The sequence below is a fragment of the Suillus subalutaceus genome (assembly GCF_016647625.1).
Source record: "Suillus subalutaceus strain FC151 chromosome Unknown DFJ58scaffold_608, whole genome shotgun sequence".
Classification (NCBI taxonomy): Eukaryota; Fungi; Basidiomycota; class Agaricomycetes; order Boletales; family Suillaceae; genus Suillus; species Suillus subalutaceus.
This window is the reverse complement of record NW_024540857.1, coordinates 186-16,371: the sequence shown is the minus strand read 5'-3', so window position 1 is coordinate 16,371 and position 16,186 is coordinate 186. Positions and strand designations below refer to the sequence as shown.

The window sequence follows — 16,186 nt, the reverse complement described above, 5'->3', positions numbered from 1 at the left end:
GCAGGCTGAGGTGGATGAGGAACGCCTCCTGACAGTGATTGGAGGATCAACAAAGCTGGATCCGTGTGAAAAGATGGGCAGGGAATTCAGATGTACACCGCCGTCCTAACCAAATTGACCCACGGGGATCAGAGTAGTTCTAGTTCTTCAGTTCAGAATGTTGAAGTCTACATTATGTACATGATGAATAAGTACTGACAGTCATCCTGACTTTCGAATATCTGTACCTATTGCTATATGCTGCGTCCTGCATACCCAATATTTCGAGTATCAGAGATCCAGATATCTTGAGTTCCAAATATTGAGTCCCAAACATAGAGTCCCGGATATCCAGTCCCGAAGCCCAAGATTCGAGACGAGACTTGAAACTCGAACATTGCTATGAGTTGCGAGTTTTGAGTCCCCACCGAGTCCTGACAATCGAGTCCCACAGCCCGACTATCGAGTCCCAACCATCGAGTCCCAACCATCGAGTCCCGACAATCGAGTCTTGAAACCCGAGTCCTGACAATCGACTCCCGAAGCCCGAGATTTGAGTGCCGACCATCGAGTATCGAGTCCCCAATATCGAGACCCAAAACCCAAGCAGCCCGAAGCCCGAGATTCGACACGAAACAAATCAAAACTCCAAACACCACGACACTTTCTTGAATCACCGAGTACCGAAACCCGAGTACCGGGTACCGAGTCTTGAAACCCGAATCCGCACTATCGAGTCCCAACTACCGAGTCTTGAAACCCGAGTCCCGACAATCGACTCCCGAAGCCCGAGATGTGAGTGCCGACCATCGAGTATCGAGTCCCTATTATCGAGACCCGAAACACGAAGCCCGAAGCCCGAGATTCGACACTCGAAACAAATCGAAACAAAACTCAAAACATGACACTCATCAATTTTGGGAGTTGTTTTCTTGAATCACCGAGTACCGGGTACCGTGTACCGAACCCCGAAACCCGGTACTCGGTAGTCGGTGAAATCGAATATCGAGTCCCGACTATCAAGTACCGGGTACCGTGTACCGAAACCCGAAACCCGGTACTCGGTAGTCGGTGAAATCGAATATCGAGTCCCGACTATCAAGACCCGAAACCCGAATGTTGAGTATGGAGTGCCTGACATCTAGTATCATGTATTTGAAGGTGGGTACTAACACGGGTAACTACCTTTCTACTTCTTCCAATCCAACCTTGCCCATCCACACGACGGAATCCCAGCATAAACATGAACAGCATCCCTCATATACCATGCCCAGGCAATCCGATCCCCTTCCACTGCATGAACCGCGTGTCTGACAATCCTTCCTGAAAATGCAATCATGCACCCCGGATCGTACCTTAACTCCAGCTGCAGGCTTGGCATACTCATCCGAGCATTAGAATAATTCCCCACGCTAGTGAGAATATCGAAGCATTCGGAAATCGATGAGGGGTCTCGATGATTCGGGGTTTCCCCGATTGCATATGACGGTGAGGCTGTTAAACACCTGTTGCCCAGTACTGGAGAGTCTCTGACATCTTCGGCAGTTCCTTGCTTCGTGCCTTTTCTCCGAGGCTCGCAAAGGCTTGCAACCCTGCCCAGTACTGCTCAGGATGCATCACCCTGAGTGCCGCTGTGGCAATGGCTGCTGGCCTCGCAATGGCTTTGAGGATGTTCTCGGAGGATGGTCCCTTCAATGATGCAGATACCTCCGGATCGGACTGATTCTATGGGATTGGTGAGTTTAACTACCGAGATCGCCATCTCATCAGATCCTACCTCGTGCCCCTGCTGAAACCATGCCGGAGATAAATTAACGCATCCGGGAGTTAGGACATCATTTTCCGAGCTTGGTGTGAACCACTGTTGATTAGTCCGCCAAATCCCATCGAGCTTTATGCTTTGTTCGAGCATGGGAGCTAGCAAATCCGAGGCCGCCCAAATTTCATTCTGTACGTACCATTTGATGTTCAATATCCATCCAGTCACAATATATATAACACACCTGGGTGGCATCGGTCAAGGCGTCTGGGAGGTACCATGCGATGATGGCACCGGATGCATCAAGAATTGTTGCGGGTATGTCGATCAACTTTGTGCCCTCATGGCCAGGAGGACACCTCTCAAGCAACTTTTCCTCTCTCTCTTCATTACGCCCCGTGTCCTTTGGGGAGATCAATTTGCTATATCTTGCAATATCAATCGGCATCTGAACTGTGATGAAGCAATTTGACTGATAAAACGAATTTTCCGAATCTGCAGGAAGACTCACTGGGATTTTTATATGCCTTTATGAGCCGATCAACCAATTGATCACAAGCCATCACCAGATCAGTGTCTAGGTTTGGAGAAGGTATAACTGGGTCTCCTCCTGTCTTCTCTGCATTGAATTTCTGTTCCGTATAATCACATGCCACATGAGTGACAGTCAGGGCCCAAGTGCGCAAGAGGGTTATTTCATCATCGGAAGTGGAAGAAACATCCATGATTGAATTGATCTTGTGAGATCAGAAGCTGAATCCTGAATGTCCGCACTTTGGTGTTAAAGGGGGTGGAGATTGAGAGGATCAGATAAGGGAGCCTTGGATGATCTGAGCTTTCAAAGATCTATTTCTCTTATCATCTATTGCTCAATGAAATACCACATGATTGGAAGTCTGTTGGATGTCAGATACTCGTTTGTCGAGACCCGGGCCTCGGATCTCGGTACACTTCACTCGATTTTGATACCCGGGACACCATAGTTGGAACTTGTCTCGAATCTCGGGTCTCGGGGTCTCGGGTCTCGATGGTCAGGACTCGATATACGGGACTCGTTGGTCGGGACTCGATACTCGATTGTCGGGATTCAATGGTCAGGCGTCGGGTTTCATGACTCGGTAGTCGGGACTCGATAGTCGGGACTCGATGGTCGATTTTCGGGATTCGATAGTTGGGGCTCAGATATTGGTACACTTCACTCAATTTTCGGTGGTCGGAACTTGGCATTTGGCATTTGGTAGGCTTGGATGATGTTGGCTTTCAAAGATCTATTATCATCCATTGCTCAATGAGATACCAGATGATCGGAAGTGTGCTGGACATCACATATTTGTTTGTCGAGACCCGGGTCTTGGAACTCGGTACACTTCGCTCGAGTTTCCACTTCACCCCTTTGCAAAGCTCCGTGCCATACCACATCATTAGATGACTTTGAATAATCACCTCCTTTGATTTGGATGATATACAACTAGCTGAGCTCCATCATGTCTACAATTATCATTCTCCTGGGCCCACCCGTCTATCTTATATACCCCCACGTCGGCCTACCCATCTATGCAATATATGTCTCCCGTCGGCCCACCTGTATATAATACATCTTTTACCACTCCCTCGGCCCACCCGTCTACAAAATAATATTAATTCGTCGGCCCACCCGTCTAATATGATATATATCTGGGCCCACCTGTCTATGTGATAACAAGCACCCTTGATATACCCGGCTATTTGATACATATCTACCTTGGTACACCCATCTACATAATATCCAACTACCTCGGCTGATCCGTCTATTGAAAATTCATGTCCATCGGCCCACCCATCTACTTTACATATTCCCCACCTGGGCCCACCCGTCTCCATCGGGAATAATAACACTCCCGGCCCATCCGTCACAGTCGAGGATATATCTACCCTCGGCCCATGGTCCGCTGGCCCTGTATCATACGGGATATTATGCACGTCCGTCCACTCGTATAATACGGAGATATGTTACTGCAATATGTGCTTAGAGTCCAGACAGAATGAGTGCAATCTAAGATGATATTCGAACTGATCTACTACAGTGCATGTACAAGGGTTTATATACTACGGATAACTAACAGAATGATCGATAAGCAAAGGTGCGAGGCTATGTACGAAGTATAAGCAAAGTATGTGTACAGCATATTGGTAGGTCGGACGGATAACATATCATAACCGGGAATGAAGTCTAAGCTAAAGCAGATCAGTAAGTGTAGCAGATCAGTAAGCATAACGGAAGTAAAGGATAACCGGTATACCGGTGTACAGGAATGCCGAAAGGAGATGAACAATAGTTAGAGTTATATGAACAGGATATGAAACAAGGGTTAGATCAGATCTGTGGACCGGATGATGGATATGTCCATCAGATCTGGATCGGATCTGAGATCCGGATCTTCGGATCTGTACCCGGGAATATGGTATATGACAGTACACCACTTCCAGTGATCTTCTTTTTGTTCTGATATAACTATGTAGTAAACCCTGTTGCGATCTGGGCAGCACAAGATGAAGGCGGTGTGGTAGAAACCAAGGGTATAGAGAACGAAATTGGTATTATTTCCTCATTCTTTGAATTTGTTGTACTGATTACATTCCATCTACATCAGACATGCAAGGGTCGTCACCGCATAGACGCAAATCAATTGACTTTGACCCTGCTACATTACCCAATGTCCCTGACCTCAATCATCCCAATGAGCCCCCTTATGAACTCGATGACATCAAAGTCAAGTACCATCCGCACAGCAAACAACCTTCGACTATACACCACTTTTCTGAATTTTCCTGCAGTCACCCTCCAGAGGGTCAGGTACCTTATAACAACTCACCTTGGGAGCCCTTCTGGATGCGACTGGATTACGAAGTCGCAGAGATCGCGCTGACAAAAGAGCAGACAAACTGCTTGCTTGACCTCGTTCATCAATCTGCCAGCGTGTTAAGACCGTACTCAAGTAGTATCGGATCCGAAGGGCTTCGGCCTCAGCTCGTGCGCTGTGCCCCTTTCCCGAGTCTTGCCCCTTATTTCAGAGAGCTAAAGTATCGGGTCTAGTGAGACGGATAAGTATTGTAACGGATAAGACTTGTATCACAACGGATAAGTATTGCAACGGATCCGTTAAGACTTCCGGATATCGAACGTATAGAGTAACGGCTAATCCGGATCGGGTCCGGACTAGAAACTAATGGGTGAGGACTGTCCGAAGACAGAGGCGGATATGTAGACTATAGGAATCTATCCTAAGTCTCGGAGTAGACAAGAGTAGTGTACTCAAGTCCGGACGGATAACGGAGGGACTTAGAGTCCAGACAGAATGAGTGCAATCTAAGATGATATTCGAACTGATCTACTACAGCGCATATACAAAGGTTTATATACTACGGATAGCTAATGGAATGATCAATAAGCAAAGGTGCGAGGCTATGTACGAAAGTATAAGCAAAGTCTAAGTGGAGCGTATTGGTAAGTCGGATGGATCACGAATCATGAACCGGGAATGAAGTACAAGTAAAAGCGGATTCGTAAGTGTAGCGGATCAGTAAGCAAAGCGGAAGTAAAGGATAACCGGTATACCGGTGTACAGGAATACTGAAAGGAGATGAACGATAGTTAGAGTTATATGAACAGGAAATGAAATAAGAATCAAAGCGGATCTGTGGACCGGACGACGGATATGTTCATCGGATCTGGATTGGATCTGAGATCCGGATCATCAGATCTGCAACCGGATATATGGTATATGACACAGCGGCACAGACACATTTACATTGCAGAGTCACAATGAGGTTCGCTCGCTATGGGAAATGGCTTCGCAGCATTATACACTGGTGATTGTTTTCATTTTGTGTATTTCTCAGCGCTGATTAATGCTTAGTGTACACTAGTTTCAAAAGGATGTAGTATCTGTTGAGCACCACAATGAGACACACTAGTTTGAAATGCACTATCGCCCCCTCTGGGACTGGGCGCTTGATCTATTGCAAGACATCTGTCTTGCATGCCACTTTGTATTTGATGCACAATGTCTTTCCAAATTTAATGGCGAAAAATGTGTCCGCTTTATAGATGAACCATGGACTGCCGACGCCTTCTGGAATGCACAGGTATGTCTTGTAGGATCTCCTTAGTCTATCGTGTTTCATCACTAGTGTAGTCTCAACTTCTGCTGGATGCAAAGCCACTCGCATTCATTCTATATGCTGACAAAAACAAAACTATCTTCTTTTGGGACTGCCAAAGGCTATCCGATTATTGCCCATATCGCGAACCTTCCCATTCACATTCGTAACGGCAACACAGCCCTAGGAGGAGGTCGTGTTGTCGGCTGGTTGCTGATTGTTAGTATCTAACAATAAGTGTTGCTACTAGTGTCGTTACTGACTATTTTACTAGGTCACCGAGGATCAAAAACATACCAGAAAGAAGAGTTTTGTAGACTTCAAAAATGTGGTGTGGCATAAGTCATTCTACCAAATCCTCTGGTCAATTGAGCTGCATTCAAAAACCAGCTACTGGTTTGAATGCAGGGATCAGATTCAACACTGTCTCTGGCCCTTGATACTGATCCTAAGCGGGGATTATGAAGAACAGTAAGTACCAGTTAGTTTACTGCTCTACTACAAGGCTTATCTACTGTAACAGATGTGTCATGGCATTGATTCGCGGTCTGAAAGGCAAATTTCCTTGCCCAGTCTGTCTAGTGCCATAGGATGAGCAGTCAGCCAATTGTGTCTTCGCTTTGCGCACGACTTGCAATTCCCAACATGTCCTTCACGCAGCAAGAGCAAAGCGTACAGAAATGGAACAGGAAGAGGATCTAAAGGCTTATTCACTCTGAAATGTTGAGGTATGTGTTGCTGTACCGCCGCTTACAGACTGGCTGATTTTGTTACATTAAAAGAATGTATTCTGGAATATTTTTCTTGCAGATGTTCATCTGGCGCTTTCTGTTGACCGCCTGCATATGAATCATGAAGGGTTATGGGAGGACCACCTGTGGAAGGACATCCTATTCTGGATTTCTGATATTGGACAGGAAGCTGCTGTCAAACTCGATGCGAAGTATGTGATCTTATTAAGTTCAATGTTGTTATGTGATTTCATTGTGGTACTGACTACTGCCGCCCTAGCTTTGATGCTCTCCCACAATGGCCTAACCTCACACACTTTAAAGCCATCGTATCAGTCAATTTCAACAATGGCTCGTTCTACAAGAATATATCAAAGGTACGAGCGCAAACATTGAACATGATTTATTTGGTACTAATATGAACTTTAAACTAAAGCTCATTCTCTTTACAGCACAAGACATCCTATGCTATTTGCAGTCCAAGCTAGGATATCTACTTTTGCACTGCGTCCGGTACTATATCGAGCTCAACATATATGCTTTGTTGGAAGTTCACACTGAGGAGACAATTGCGGCTGGAAGGGCAACCCTGGATAAGTTCTCAGAATTGATGGACGTGAGTTAATCGGATTGATCATTGAGTATATCCTCTGATTAACGTCTCGATAGGAATATATTACTGAGTTGGAACCTGAGACGAGCAAAAACTGGAACTTTCCGAAGAAGCACATGATCACGCACATATTCGACGAACATCTTGGCTAAAGGTGCAACACGTAACTACAACACTAAGCCCAATGAGAAGATGCATGGCACTTGACGAAAAATTTACCTTCAATGGACAAACTTCAAGGATGTGGCTCCTCAGGTTCGTCACATTACAATGAAGTCTAAAATTTTACTGACATAGTAGCTACAGATCCTACACTATGACCATTGGCTTCTTACTTCAACATCAATGCGCACTGAGCTCGATGAGCATGTTCGAATGACTACCACTGACCCAGAGACAAACAAGCCTCTGCCAGTGTGTTTGGAACCGGATCCTGTCACGCATGTGCACTTGGGTTCAAAGCAGGACCAACATTCTTTTTCAGACATCACATGCACACATGGCTCTGACAGAGCCTTCACCGACTTCAGAAAAAAGCTAAATGGCTTTCTTAATGTGTTCCTGCCGCAGAATGGTATTCCCTTGCCAGACGGTCCAGGAAGGGTCCTTCATCTCCAAGCCGAGGATCAGGTATGTCCTGCTATTGCTTTATTTGACCCTGCAATTGATCATTCTCAATGATATTTTTGATAGATTACGGAGTTCCGATTTCTGCGAGTGAATTACGAGTCCATGGTTGATTGGCGCATGCGCCAAGACTTACTTTGGTGCAGCCCATCATTTTATGGATCGCCGAGGTTTGATTGTGTGATTGTGAAAACTGCTGGCAAACCATTCATTGCTCACCTTGTATACTTGTTTGGTTGCTCAATTGGTGATGCTGACCTTCATCTGGCCATTATCCATCCTTATGATGTTGGTATTGGTGTTCGTCGAAGGTGGGATGTTGATCTGGGCTTGTGGTGTGTACGTGCCAAACCCTGTTCATCATCCGAGATCATTTCGGTCCAGTCGATTATCTGAGGTGCTGCACTCGCCAAAGATCTGGAGACAGATGAAGATTACTTTGTTATTCACACCGTGGATACGGACATGTTCCTTTGTGTTAAGTCTCTTCAAGCATAATAATCATAATTACATTTTTAAAGCATTCACGTTTGCATGATCCCCTCGAATTCAGCCTATTTCTGCCATGATCAACTCCATCTCCTTCAATCTCTTACCCAGCTTCTTTTCTAGTTTACCCTACATCCCCAGGGCATGTCCGCCCTCATGTTCTCCTTTGCAGCACTCGTCATTCACAGTGTATTCTGCTTGGATCATACTCCTGGCAAGCAACACATCAACATGACCTGTGCATGGTTCACAGCTGTTATCTTCTCCGACTACTTCTCTGCCATTCTGGGCCTCGCCTGACAAGGCTCCAGCTAGAGTTTGGAGCCGTTTGATGAACTTCGTGATGAGGATCATGCGGTCTTTGAGCGTGGTCGTGGCAATGCTTGCAGTGTTGAATTCAACTGCTTGTACAGATGGCACGCGATGACCTCTGAATCTGCCGAGGATGAGGAGTGGATCAAGCTCCAGTTCAAAGTGCTATTCCCTGGCAAGGACCCAGAGGATATCACCTTGAAGGACTCTTATTCAAAAGAAGCTGAGCTCACAAAGAAGGAGCAGGATCTTCAGCAATGGACATTCGGGGTGTGAGTGATCTTGGTACCTACTGATGGTGCTATTGCTTATGGTTCCTTGCAGCCTTGTACGCGAGACAGAAGGTCCTACCAAGGAATCATTCAAGGAATCTGATCCTGCCAGTTGGCTCCAGGGCACGTTAGTGACCATCATATCTTATCTTGTGCTAGAATTCACGTGTTCTCTCCAGGACCTCCCATCGTGCTGCGAGCTTCGGTGCTCATGGAACACCTCTGATCATACGTCTCCATGAGATCATGGGTATCAAGGCTAACCTGAGCCCCAACCACAATGTTGCTGACCATTTCGCAATGCTCAGAGTGTGCCCCATTCCAGAATGGGCTATCATCCCGCACCCTTGGTCAGTCTGTAGTAGCCACTCGTCATATTCGCATATACCTGCAGTGCTAGATCGGGCAACCGATGACGGCAATTGCACCATCAACCTTCGTTACACCATCATCCCGCCCATTCTGCTCACTATGGCTGCTGTACATGGTCCCATACTACCTGCCCATCCTTCTCCATTTGCAATGCTCAGACCGTTCTGCTCACTATGGCTGCTGTATGACTGGGATCAGGCAGTTATGGTATTGGACTGCAAGAGATTTTTACTTGACTTGGAGCAAGTCCATTGGGCACAGTTAACTTTACTAGGTGAGTTAGTGCTTGAACTTAGTATTTGTTCAGGCCATTACTTACCACACCCTCAGTTCACTCGTTACCACACCGTGTATTGCAGGGTACACCATCTCCCATGCCATTCTCTCTGATGCATTTGCCCTAATGTGTGGTGACCACTTCTACACACTGCACACTCATTGCACAAGTTGACCGTATTCTTGGTGTATGTATGTACCTCCCTCCTCCACACAAGCCTCCAAATTTACATTCACCTTGGTATGTACCCCGTTTTTATCTATCCGCTCAGGTTCTGACAGCCATCAATGTCCTGCAGCTAATGCATCTGCCAGGCACCTAACCTCAAACTTGTCTTCAAACCAGCCTACAAATGCACTCTGTTTCCATCATTACGTTGAATCAATCGTTTGCAATACAAACATAAGTAATTTTATTTCATCGATGTCATCTGATCTGACCAAGACTCACAACATGTGTTATTATACTCAGTAACTGCATAATACATGCATCATGCTGCAGTAATTAGTCGTCTTTATCGTGTATCTGTTCGGTCTAACATACTTCACCAACTTCAGGACATGGCCTCAATGGCCCATAGCCCCATTGAATGACTGGACTTGACATCCAGGTAAGCATTAGCATCAAATCACACTGATATATGATTGCATCAAGGCCTCGCTTCTATCGCACTTTGATGTTCAGACGTGACTATAAAACACACTATTTCATGCACCCAACATGGTGAAATGTATAAAATATCAGGCAAGAGTGTTGACTTGTCCTGTGAGCCCTGCTTTCAAGTCTCTTCTGTTTCGCATACTCTGAATCTGCTGTTCTATCGCTGACAGATGTCTGACGAATCTGATTTGAACCTTTCAAGATCATCGGGGCATTCAGGCTTGTATCTAGACTCGGCAGATGAAGACGATTGTGACCAGCGTGTCGCTCCACCAGCCGAAGGCGCTTCTGTGGAACATTACCAAGAGGTAGACTCCGTTTATCACGATCATTCCACTGACATTCTGACATATTTCATCTAGTATATCAAGTACCTTCAGCTTCAGCATGGAAAGCTGGAGCAGCGCAATGTAGCTCTGAATGAGAGTAACAATGTACTCAATGTGCACCAGCTGAAACGCTCTCGCAAGCACCCTCTCAAGGCCCCATCCTCCAATACACTATCTTTGGCATCCCAGCCATCATCCAGTTTGTCTGCTGCATCGCCTACTACACTGTCTGCTCCTTTGGCTACGTCAGCTACGTCAGCTTCATATAAGGCCAGTGACATTGACAAGCTCATTCTCAGCTTGGCAAAGACGTACATGATAACTACGGAAATGTTCCTTTCCGACAAAGTCAATTTTCAGAGCGATTGTCCTGATCCTCCAGCTGATATCTCTAGTCCAAATCGCTATGTGAAGAAATCAACAGAGAAGGACACACTCGTAACGGAGCTCTACATGTCCATTGATTTTGTGTTACACCGATGCGAACAAATGCCTTCTATAACCAGGTTCGTACTAATTTTACCTTTTTGAAATCAATCCAGCTTATGAAGCCTCACGCAGTTTGGAACCAGAATGCACCAAGCTCAATTGTCATTCATCAATGGGCTACATTCAGTGGCAGGTAGCATATTCAACATGCCAAACGAGTATTTTATGTCGAAGTATGACTGTAAGTCTGTCCCGCAGGTCACAGACCTCATCAGATGGGAAGCAGGCAAGGGGAAGGTGTTCAATGTTTTCAAGGTGCCAATACTCTACCCCGATAATGTCATCAATGAGTAGAGAGTGTTCAAAAATTGGATGGTGCTTGCAAAGGTGAGGGCTAGTCAGAAAGTGTCCATGGTTACTTATATTTTGTTCTCAAGGTTGTTAAGGTTGTGGTCTGCGGCAAAATGTCATTGTTTCCAAAGGCACGTGGTGCCCTGCCTCCCTATGCCAAGATTTGGCAGCTCACAAGCTGCACTCCAGGCCTAATTGCCTTTGGTGTCACATCAGTAAGGTTTCATTACTTTAATATGCTCTGAGTAGGCTCTTATCATGCTAGTAGATCATCTTTATCCTGTCCCCTGATCAAGAATTCTCGGGTGATGGCACTGGAGCCATATCATCGATCTTGTATCACTCTGTCTTCCGAACTGTCAAGAAATTCTTTGTTGTCAAATGGGGACGCGAATGCATCAAGAATATTGTGCAGCAAATCAATGATTATATTTTTGACGGCGCTACCAAGACACAGCCAGATTGTACTCTGGACACCTGCAGTAGAGGATATCACTGATTCGCTTGATTGAGTCATGGCCGCACTTGATGCTGAAAGTGATTCAGATGGCGCATCATTGTATGACGCTGAACCTAGCACCAAAACCGAGACACACCACAAATCTCCTCCCATTTCACTTCCCCCTACACCTGCAGTATCTCAGACTGTCCACAGTACTCCAGCCCCGATAGTTCACAATGATGTTGCAATATCTGAACCTTCTGTGTCTGAATCAATATCTAGCCCAACTCCGAAGAGTCTCCCTGTGACCGCGGTACCACATGCAGCTGCTGCATCAGTCAACATTCAAAGTGTTGAAGCAACTCCTGAGGGTGTACTTGCAGCAGCCGACACTGGTACCAGTGCCAAAACGCAAAAGAAGGCAGTCAGGAAGAGGACCAAGGCCGCTGTCGGTGATGCTGATGTTCGCCGCTCTTCTTGCAATACTGGTACCATTGCAAAATGATAGCTGTCATTATATCATTAGAGCTTCCTTAGTATCTAAAATCTAGCTCCCTACACGATACCAGTGTTGTAAATGTAAATAAATACCCGCCTTGTATCACATGTCCATCAACACCAGATTCGCAGTGACAAGCACTTGTGAAGGAGAACAATTGGCTGGGGGTGCTTCAAAGAGGAATTCAAAAACTCTACCAACAATCCAACGAAGCTGTGCAAAGAATACGATAAGCGACATCGCAAGGCAGGGAAGATGAATTACTGCAACTTGTTGCCCGAGCTGTCGTCTGAAGAAGAGTCTGATGAATGATCACTATCGTTCTGATGAGCTAGCACAGGTGCAGAGTTGGGTGTGGCTAAGTTCTTACCTTCAAAGAGTCACATTCACTCCCCCAGCTTGTGGATCTTCTCAGCTTCAGTGGTCTCATCCATGCCCTTCTGTTTAAGGCCACCAGTACCCATGCCCTTGCCATTTCCTGTGTTGGTATGCCGCAGAGGCCGAAGCACAAAGTTGTACAACTTTGTGAGAACGTGTGGTGGTAGTATGTCGATTTCAAGTTCGATCTCCTTGGTATACTCTGCGTGAGTTGTCACTTACTATCAACATGATCATAGTACAGGATTGACTCACTGAACACGAATTTTGGGAATGCCCTCATGAATGATTTGGATGGCCTTCTCAAGCTTGATGCCATCAAGACTGGTGATGGCCTCACTCAAGTCTGCTTGAGCCTTGCATCGTCCTTGGCCATTTGTATGATATTATAATTCGATGTGCGCCATCCCAATTGACTTAATCACGTGATTATCATGCTTACTAAGGATATTATAATGACAGTGCCATCTTTTCTCATTGCCTTCTTACTCTTACAATGACTTGCAGTGAAACCAACACCCTGATTTTAAATGTTGCTGTCGCTCAACATATACTGTAACATACCTGTGAGTCTAAGTTCGACTGTATTTAGATTCCTTCTGAATTGCTGCTCACAAATTCCATCTCAGGAGTGACTCTGCTCTATTGGAGTTTTGCGGCAGCATGTGGTGGGTATTTTTTTTCTCTTGGTTCCAGACATTGATTAGACCCTTGCCAAGGTCAACAGCTCGTTTGTCGCTCAAATTTCAATGGTTGCAGAAAATTTGCGACAGACGGAAGCCCATCATAATCATTTCTGCTACTTGGTTCTTGTCCTGATCTCTGCTCTCAGTCGTCTCCAATTGGTGGTGTCCATCCTCATTCCTCTGCAAGTGCACTCCTCACCCACCTGGCCTCACTCCTCCACCACTTTTGACCGGAAAATGCTGATCCAAACAAACTTTCACAACCCCAACACTTTCAGGATTGGATCCACATGTACTCTTCGCTCGTCTGTTGTCACTCATTCACCGCTCTCCACCTGCAAATGATGCACCAAACGAACTTCAACAACCCTCTACGCCTTTGCGGTTACATCTACATGCCCTCCTCACTCAGCCTATCCTCACTTTTCCCTCGCTCTCAACTCAACACTGAAGACATTGAACCTCATTGTAACGCCTTCACGCTCACGTCCAAATGCCTTCATGGATCTCCTGTCCTCACGCTTCTGCTCTGAATGTCACCAACAAGGAAATTGAACCCTCACAATGCCCAACATGTCTTCATGTCGTCGAAGTGACTCCATCACGGGACAGGGAGGCATGTGTTTCTCTCGTGTCTGTCTCTGGTATCTGATGAGCTCTATGTGGGTATTGTTTGTTGCTCCGTAAATCCATTTTTTACTTGAGACTGATTGTAATTCTATACAATGTTGATCCATAATAATAATTGATGTTTAACGTTTTAATGCTCATTGGAATCTTCCAATGCAAAATTTGGCATTGAAAAGAACATTAAAATTATCATTAAAATGTGTATCAGGATAATGTAGACATTATGAAAATAAGCATTAAGACACCCATTAAAATGGGTATTACAACTAGGTAGACACCATTAAAATGTGCATTACATTGCCCATGAAAATGATGCGACATCATTAAAATGCTGACTATTATATAACAATGGGTTATAATAAGCCTGCATCGTTAGGCCATTTTAATAGATTAAAATGCCGTACAAAAACTTCCGACAAGGCAAATTGCAAACAATTGAAGGGCAGGAGTGGGCAGTGTGCAGAAGGACATGAATGTTGGTTGTATGGCGAAGGACAATTTCACTGTGGAAAGAACAACTAACTTCCTGTGTGAGGAGTGTGGCAAGGAATGCCCGTCACTCTGGCGAAATGTAGGGAACCTTGGAGAAGAAGTGTTGGTGTTGCAGTGGGACAGCAGATTTGCAATTAAACCTGTTATCAAGCGCTTGCAGATGCTGTGGCGATTGGCAGCGCATTACCAGAATGATTTCTGCACTTACAACCCAAAGAACAACCCACGGTTGATGAAACTGACGCCACAGCCTACTCCATCAGTGATCACAGAGATTCAGGTGCAAGAGGCACGGATCACACAACACTGGCCTGTGAGTGAATGACAAGGTCACACTGACAAGAGCGGGGATTTGTCTGACATATGAGGGCGACAGGAATACCAAGGCATATTGCAGGGTGTGCTATATGCTACTGGGGCAAATGAGGCCCACCTGGTGTCTATACCGCTGTGAGATGGTGTGGACTGTCTCGTAGATATTTGCCAACTGGATGTGACACACTGGGTCGACCAGCTGGGACTGGACAACCTCCTCAGCTTGAAAGGTCTTTACCATAAGACATACAACATGATCGCAAATATGCCACAAGGGAGAACACCCCCAGGCTACACATTTTTCCGGGAGCATCCGTTATTATATGGAGCTCCTAACACACTGATTCAGAAGATAGACAGGATCACAATGAATGAAGATGACGTCATCAGCAATGTCTTGGTAGTTAAACACACCCGGTGGATGAAAGATGACTTGATGGATTGTGAGGGAGACGGCATCCCACAGATAAGCAGGATTATAAAGCAAAACTAACAATGCACAAGGTGCATGACAGAGTTGACTTTCTGGGATTAAGAAGGGAGGGATTAATGAAACAATGTATGAAACTGTATAAGCTAGAACAGTTTGCACAGTTAAATGAGTGATAGAGATGAATCGAGATTGACGGGCAAGGTGATGACTGGAGGAAGAACGTGTGTGAAAAAGGAGTCGGGGGCTTGGGGCGTGAGCACCATTATGATACCTAATATGGGTTCTGAGATGCAAACATGACATACAAGGCATATCCCACAACAAAGAGCAAATAATGAAAGGTGGCTTAGGACAATCAATAACAGACTACAACTGAACATTAGCCAGAAAAACACACTAAATTCACAAATTTAATCCAATCCACATGGATGGAATGACAAATATTGCAAGAGCCCTCCCTCCCCAAAAACTGGGTGACATCTCTCAAGGTTTTAGTGGGTATTAAGCTTCCCCGGCCCCCGCAGACCAAGGCAACCTAGGAAGTTCATGGAGTCCCCACACACCCCTACCACAGGTAGGGAGTGCATGAGAGCATTTTCCCCTCAGACTGGTACCCCATTTAGGTACTGCTATAAGTGTTTATATAGAACTAGACACGTCAGTGGCTATATAATAGACTCGCTTTGTCCAAAAAAAAAAAATTAGGCCAGGACGGTCCCTTTCCGATTTCCTGGTATACTATACCATTCTGCTTCCGGATCGCGTCGAATTGAACCTCAAAGAGGACTCCCATAATAGTATACAATCACAAGCTGTATTCGATGAGGGAAGACACAATTCAGAATTGGCTCAAGAATTAAAACATACTACAAGTTTGTTAGGAACTTATTTTTCTCTATAACCGCGTCTGGGCATCAAAGCTTCTCATGCGACCTCAGGGTAATACTGCATCATGCTCCTGAGCTCCGTTT

General features: G+C 45.5%; 6 protein-coding genes across 6 annotated transcripts; 3 read left to right on the top strand and 3 right to left on the bottom strand.

Moving 5' to 3' along the window:
• Positions 1-1,168: 1,168 nt before the first annotated feature.
• Positions 1,169-1,450, bottom strand: DFJ58DRAFT_673090 (uncharacterized protein; the record flags this gene model as incomplete). Its single annotated transcript, XM_041383049.1, has 1 exon — positions 1,169-1,450. A coding segment is annotated over one exon (282 nt), but the record flags the coding sequence as incomplete, so codon positions are not given.
• Positions 1,451-1,476: 26 nt separating this feature from the next.
• On the bottom strand, positions 1,477-2,463 carry DFJ58DRAFT_739051 (uncharacterized protein; the record flags this gene model as incomplete). The annotated part of the gene is made up of 4 exons (XM_041387022.1): positions 1,477-1,704; positions 1,757-1,927; positions 1,983-2,191; positions 2,250-2,463. The coding sequence occupies 4 exons, from the start codon at positions 2,461-2,463 to the stop codon at positions 1,477-1,479; spliced, it is 822 nt and encodes a 273-aa protein (XP_041234780.1).
• A 1,611-nt stretch (positions 2,464-4,074) lies between these two features.
• DFJ58DRAFT_720123 (uncharacterized protein) lies at positions 4,075-8,245 on the top strand (the record flags this gene model as incomplete). The annotated part of the gene is made up of 14 exons (XM_041384690.1): positions 4,075-4,179; positions 4,461-4,696; positions 5,509-5,587; positions 5,645-5,665; positions 5,693-5,863; positions 5,909-6,097; positions 6,153-6,349; positions 6,402-6,459; positions 6,661-6,821; positions 6,890-6,986; positions 7,046-7,225; positions 7,463-7,477; positions 7,529-7,852; positions 7,916-8,245. The coding sequence occupies 14 exons, from the start codon at positions 4,075-4,077 to the stop codon at positions 8,243-8,245; spliced, it is 2,163 nt and encodes a 720-aa protein (XP_041234779.1).
• Positions 8,246-10,291: 2,046 nt separating this feature from the next.
• DFJ58DRAFT_849931 (uncharacterized protein) lies at positions 10,292-12,287 on the top strand (the record flags this gene model as incomplete). The annotated part of the gene is made up of 9 exons (XM_041393740.1): positions 10,292-10,336; positions 10,402-10,539; positions 10,594-11,066; positions 11,112-11,230; positions 11,255-11,304; positions 11,344-11,376; positions 11,427-11,555; positions 11,609-11,804; positions 11,887-12,287. 9 exons carry the CDS (start codon positions 10,292-10,294, stop codon positions 12,285-12,287), a joined length of 1,584 nt encoding a protein of 527 aa, XP_041234778.1.
• A 380-nt stretch (positions 12,288-12,667) lies between these two features.
• On the bottom strand, positions 12,668-12,942 carry DFJ58DRAFT_885443 (uncharacterized protein; the record flags this gene model as incomplete). The annotated part of the gene is made up of 2 exons (XM_041394629.1): positions 12,668-12,861; positions 12,915-12,942. The coding sequence occupies 2 exons, from the start codon at positions 12,940-12,942 to the stop codon at positions 12,668-12,670; spliced, it is 222 nt and encodes a 73-aa protein (XP_041234777.1).
• A 1,428-nt stretch (positions 12,943-14,370) lies between these two features.
• Positions 14,371-15,275, top strand: DFJ58DRAFT_849930 (uncharacterized protein; the record flags this gene model as incomplete). Its single annotated transcript, XM_041393739.1, has 4 exons — positions 14,371-14,430; positions 14,469-14,780; positions 14,844-14,865; positions 14,944-15,275. 4 exons carry the CDS (start codon positions 14,371-14,373, stop codon positions 15,273-15,275), a joined length of 726 nt encoding a protein of 241 aa, XP_041234776.1.
• Positions 15,276-16,186: the final 911 nt, after the last annotated feature.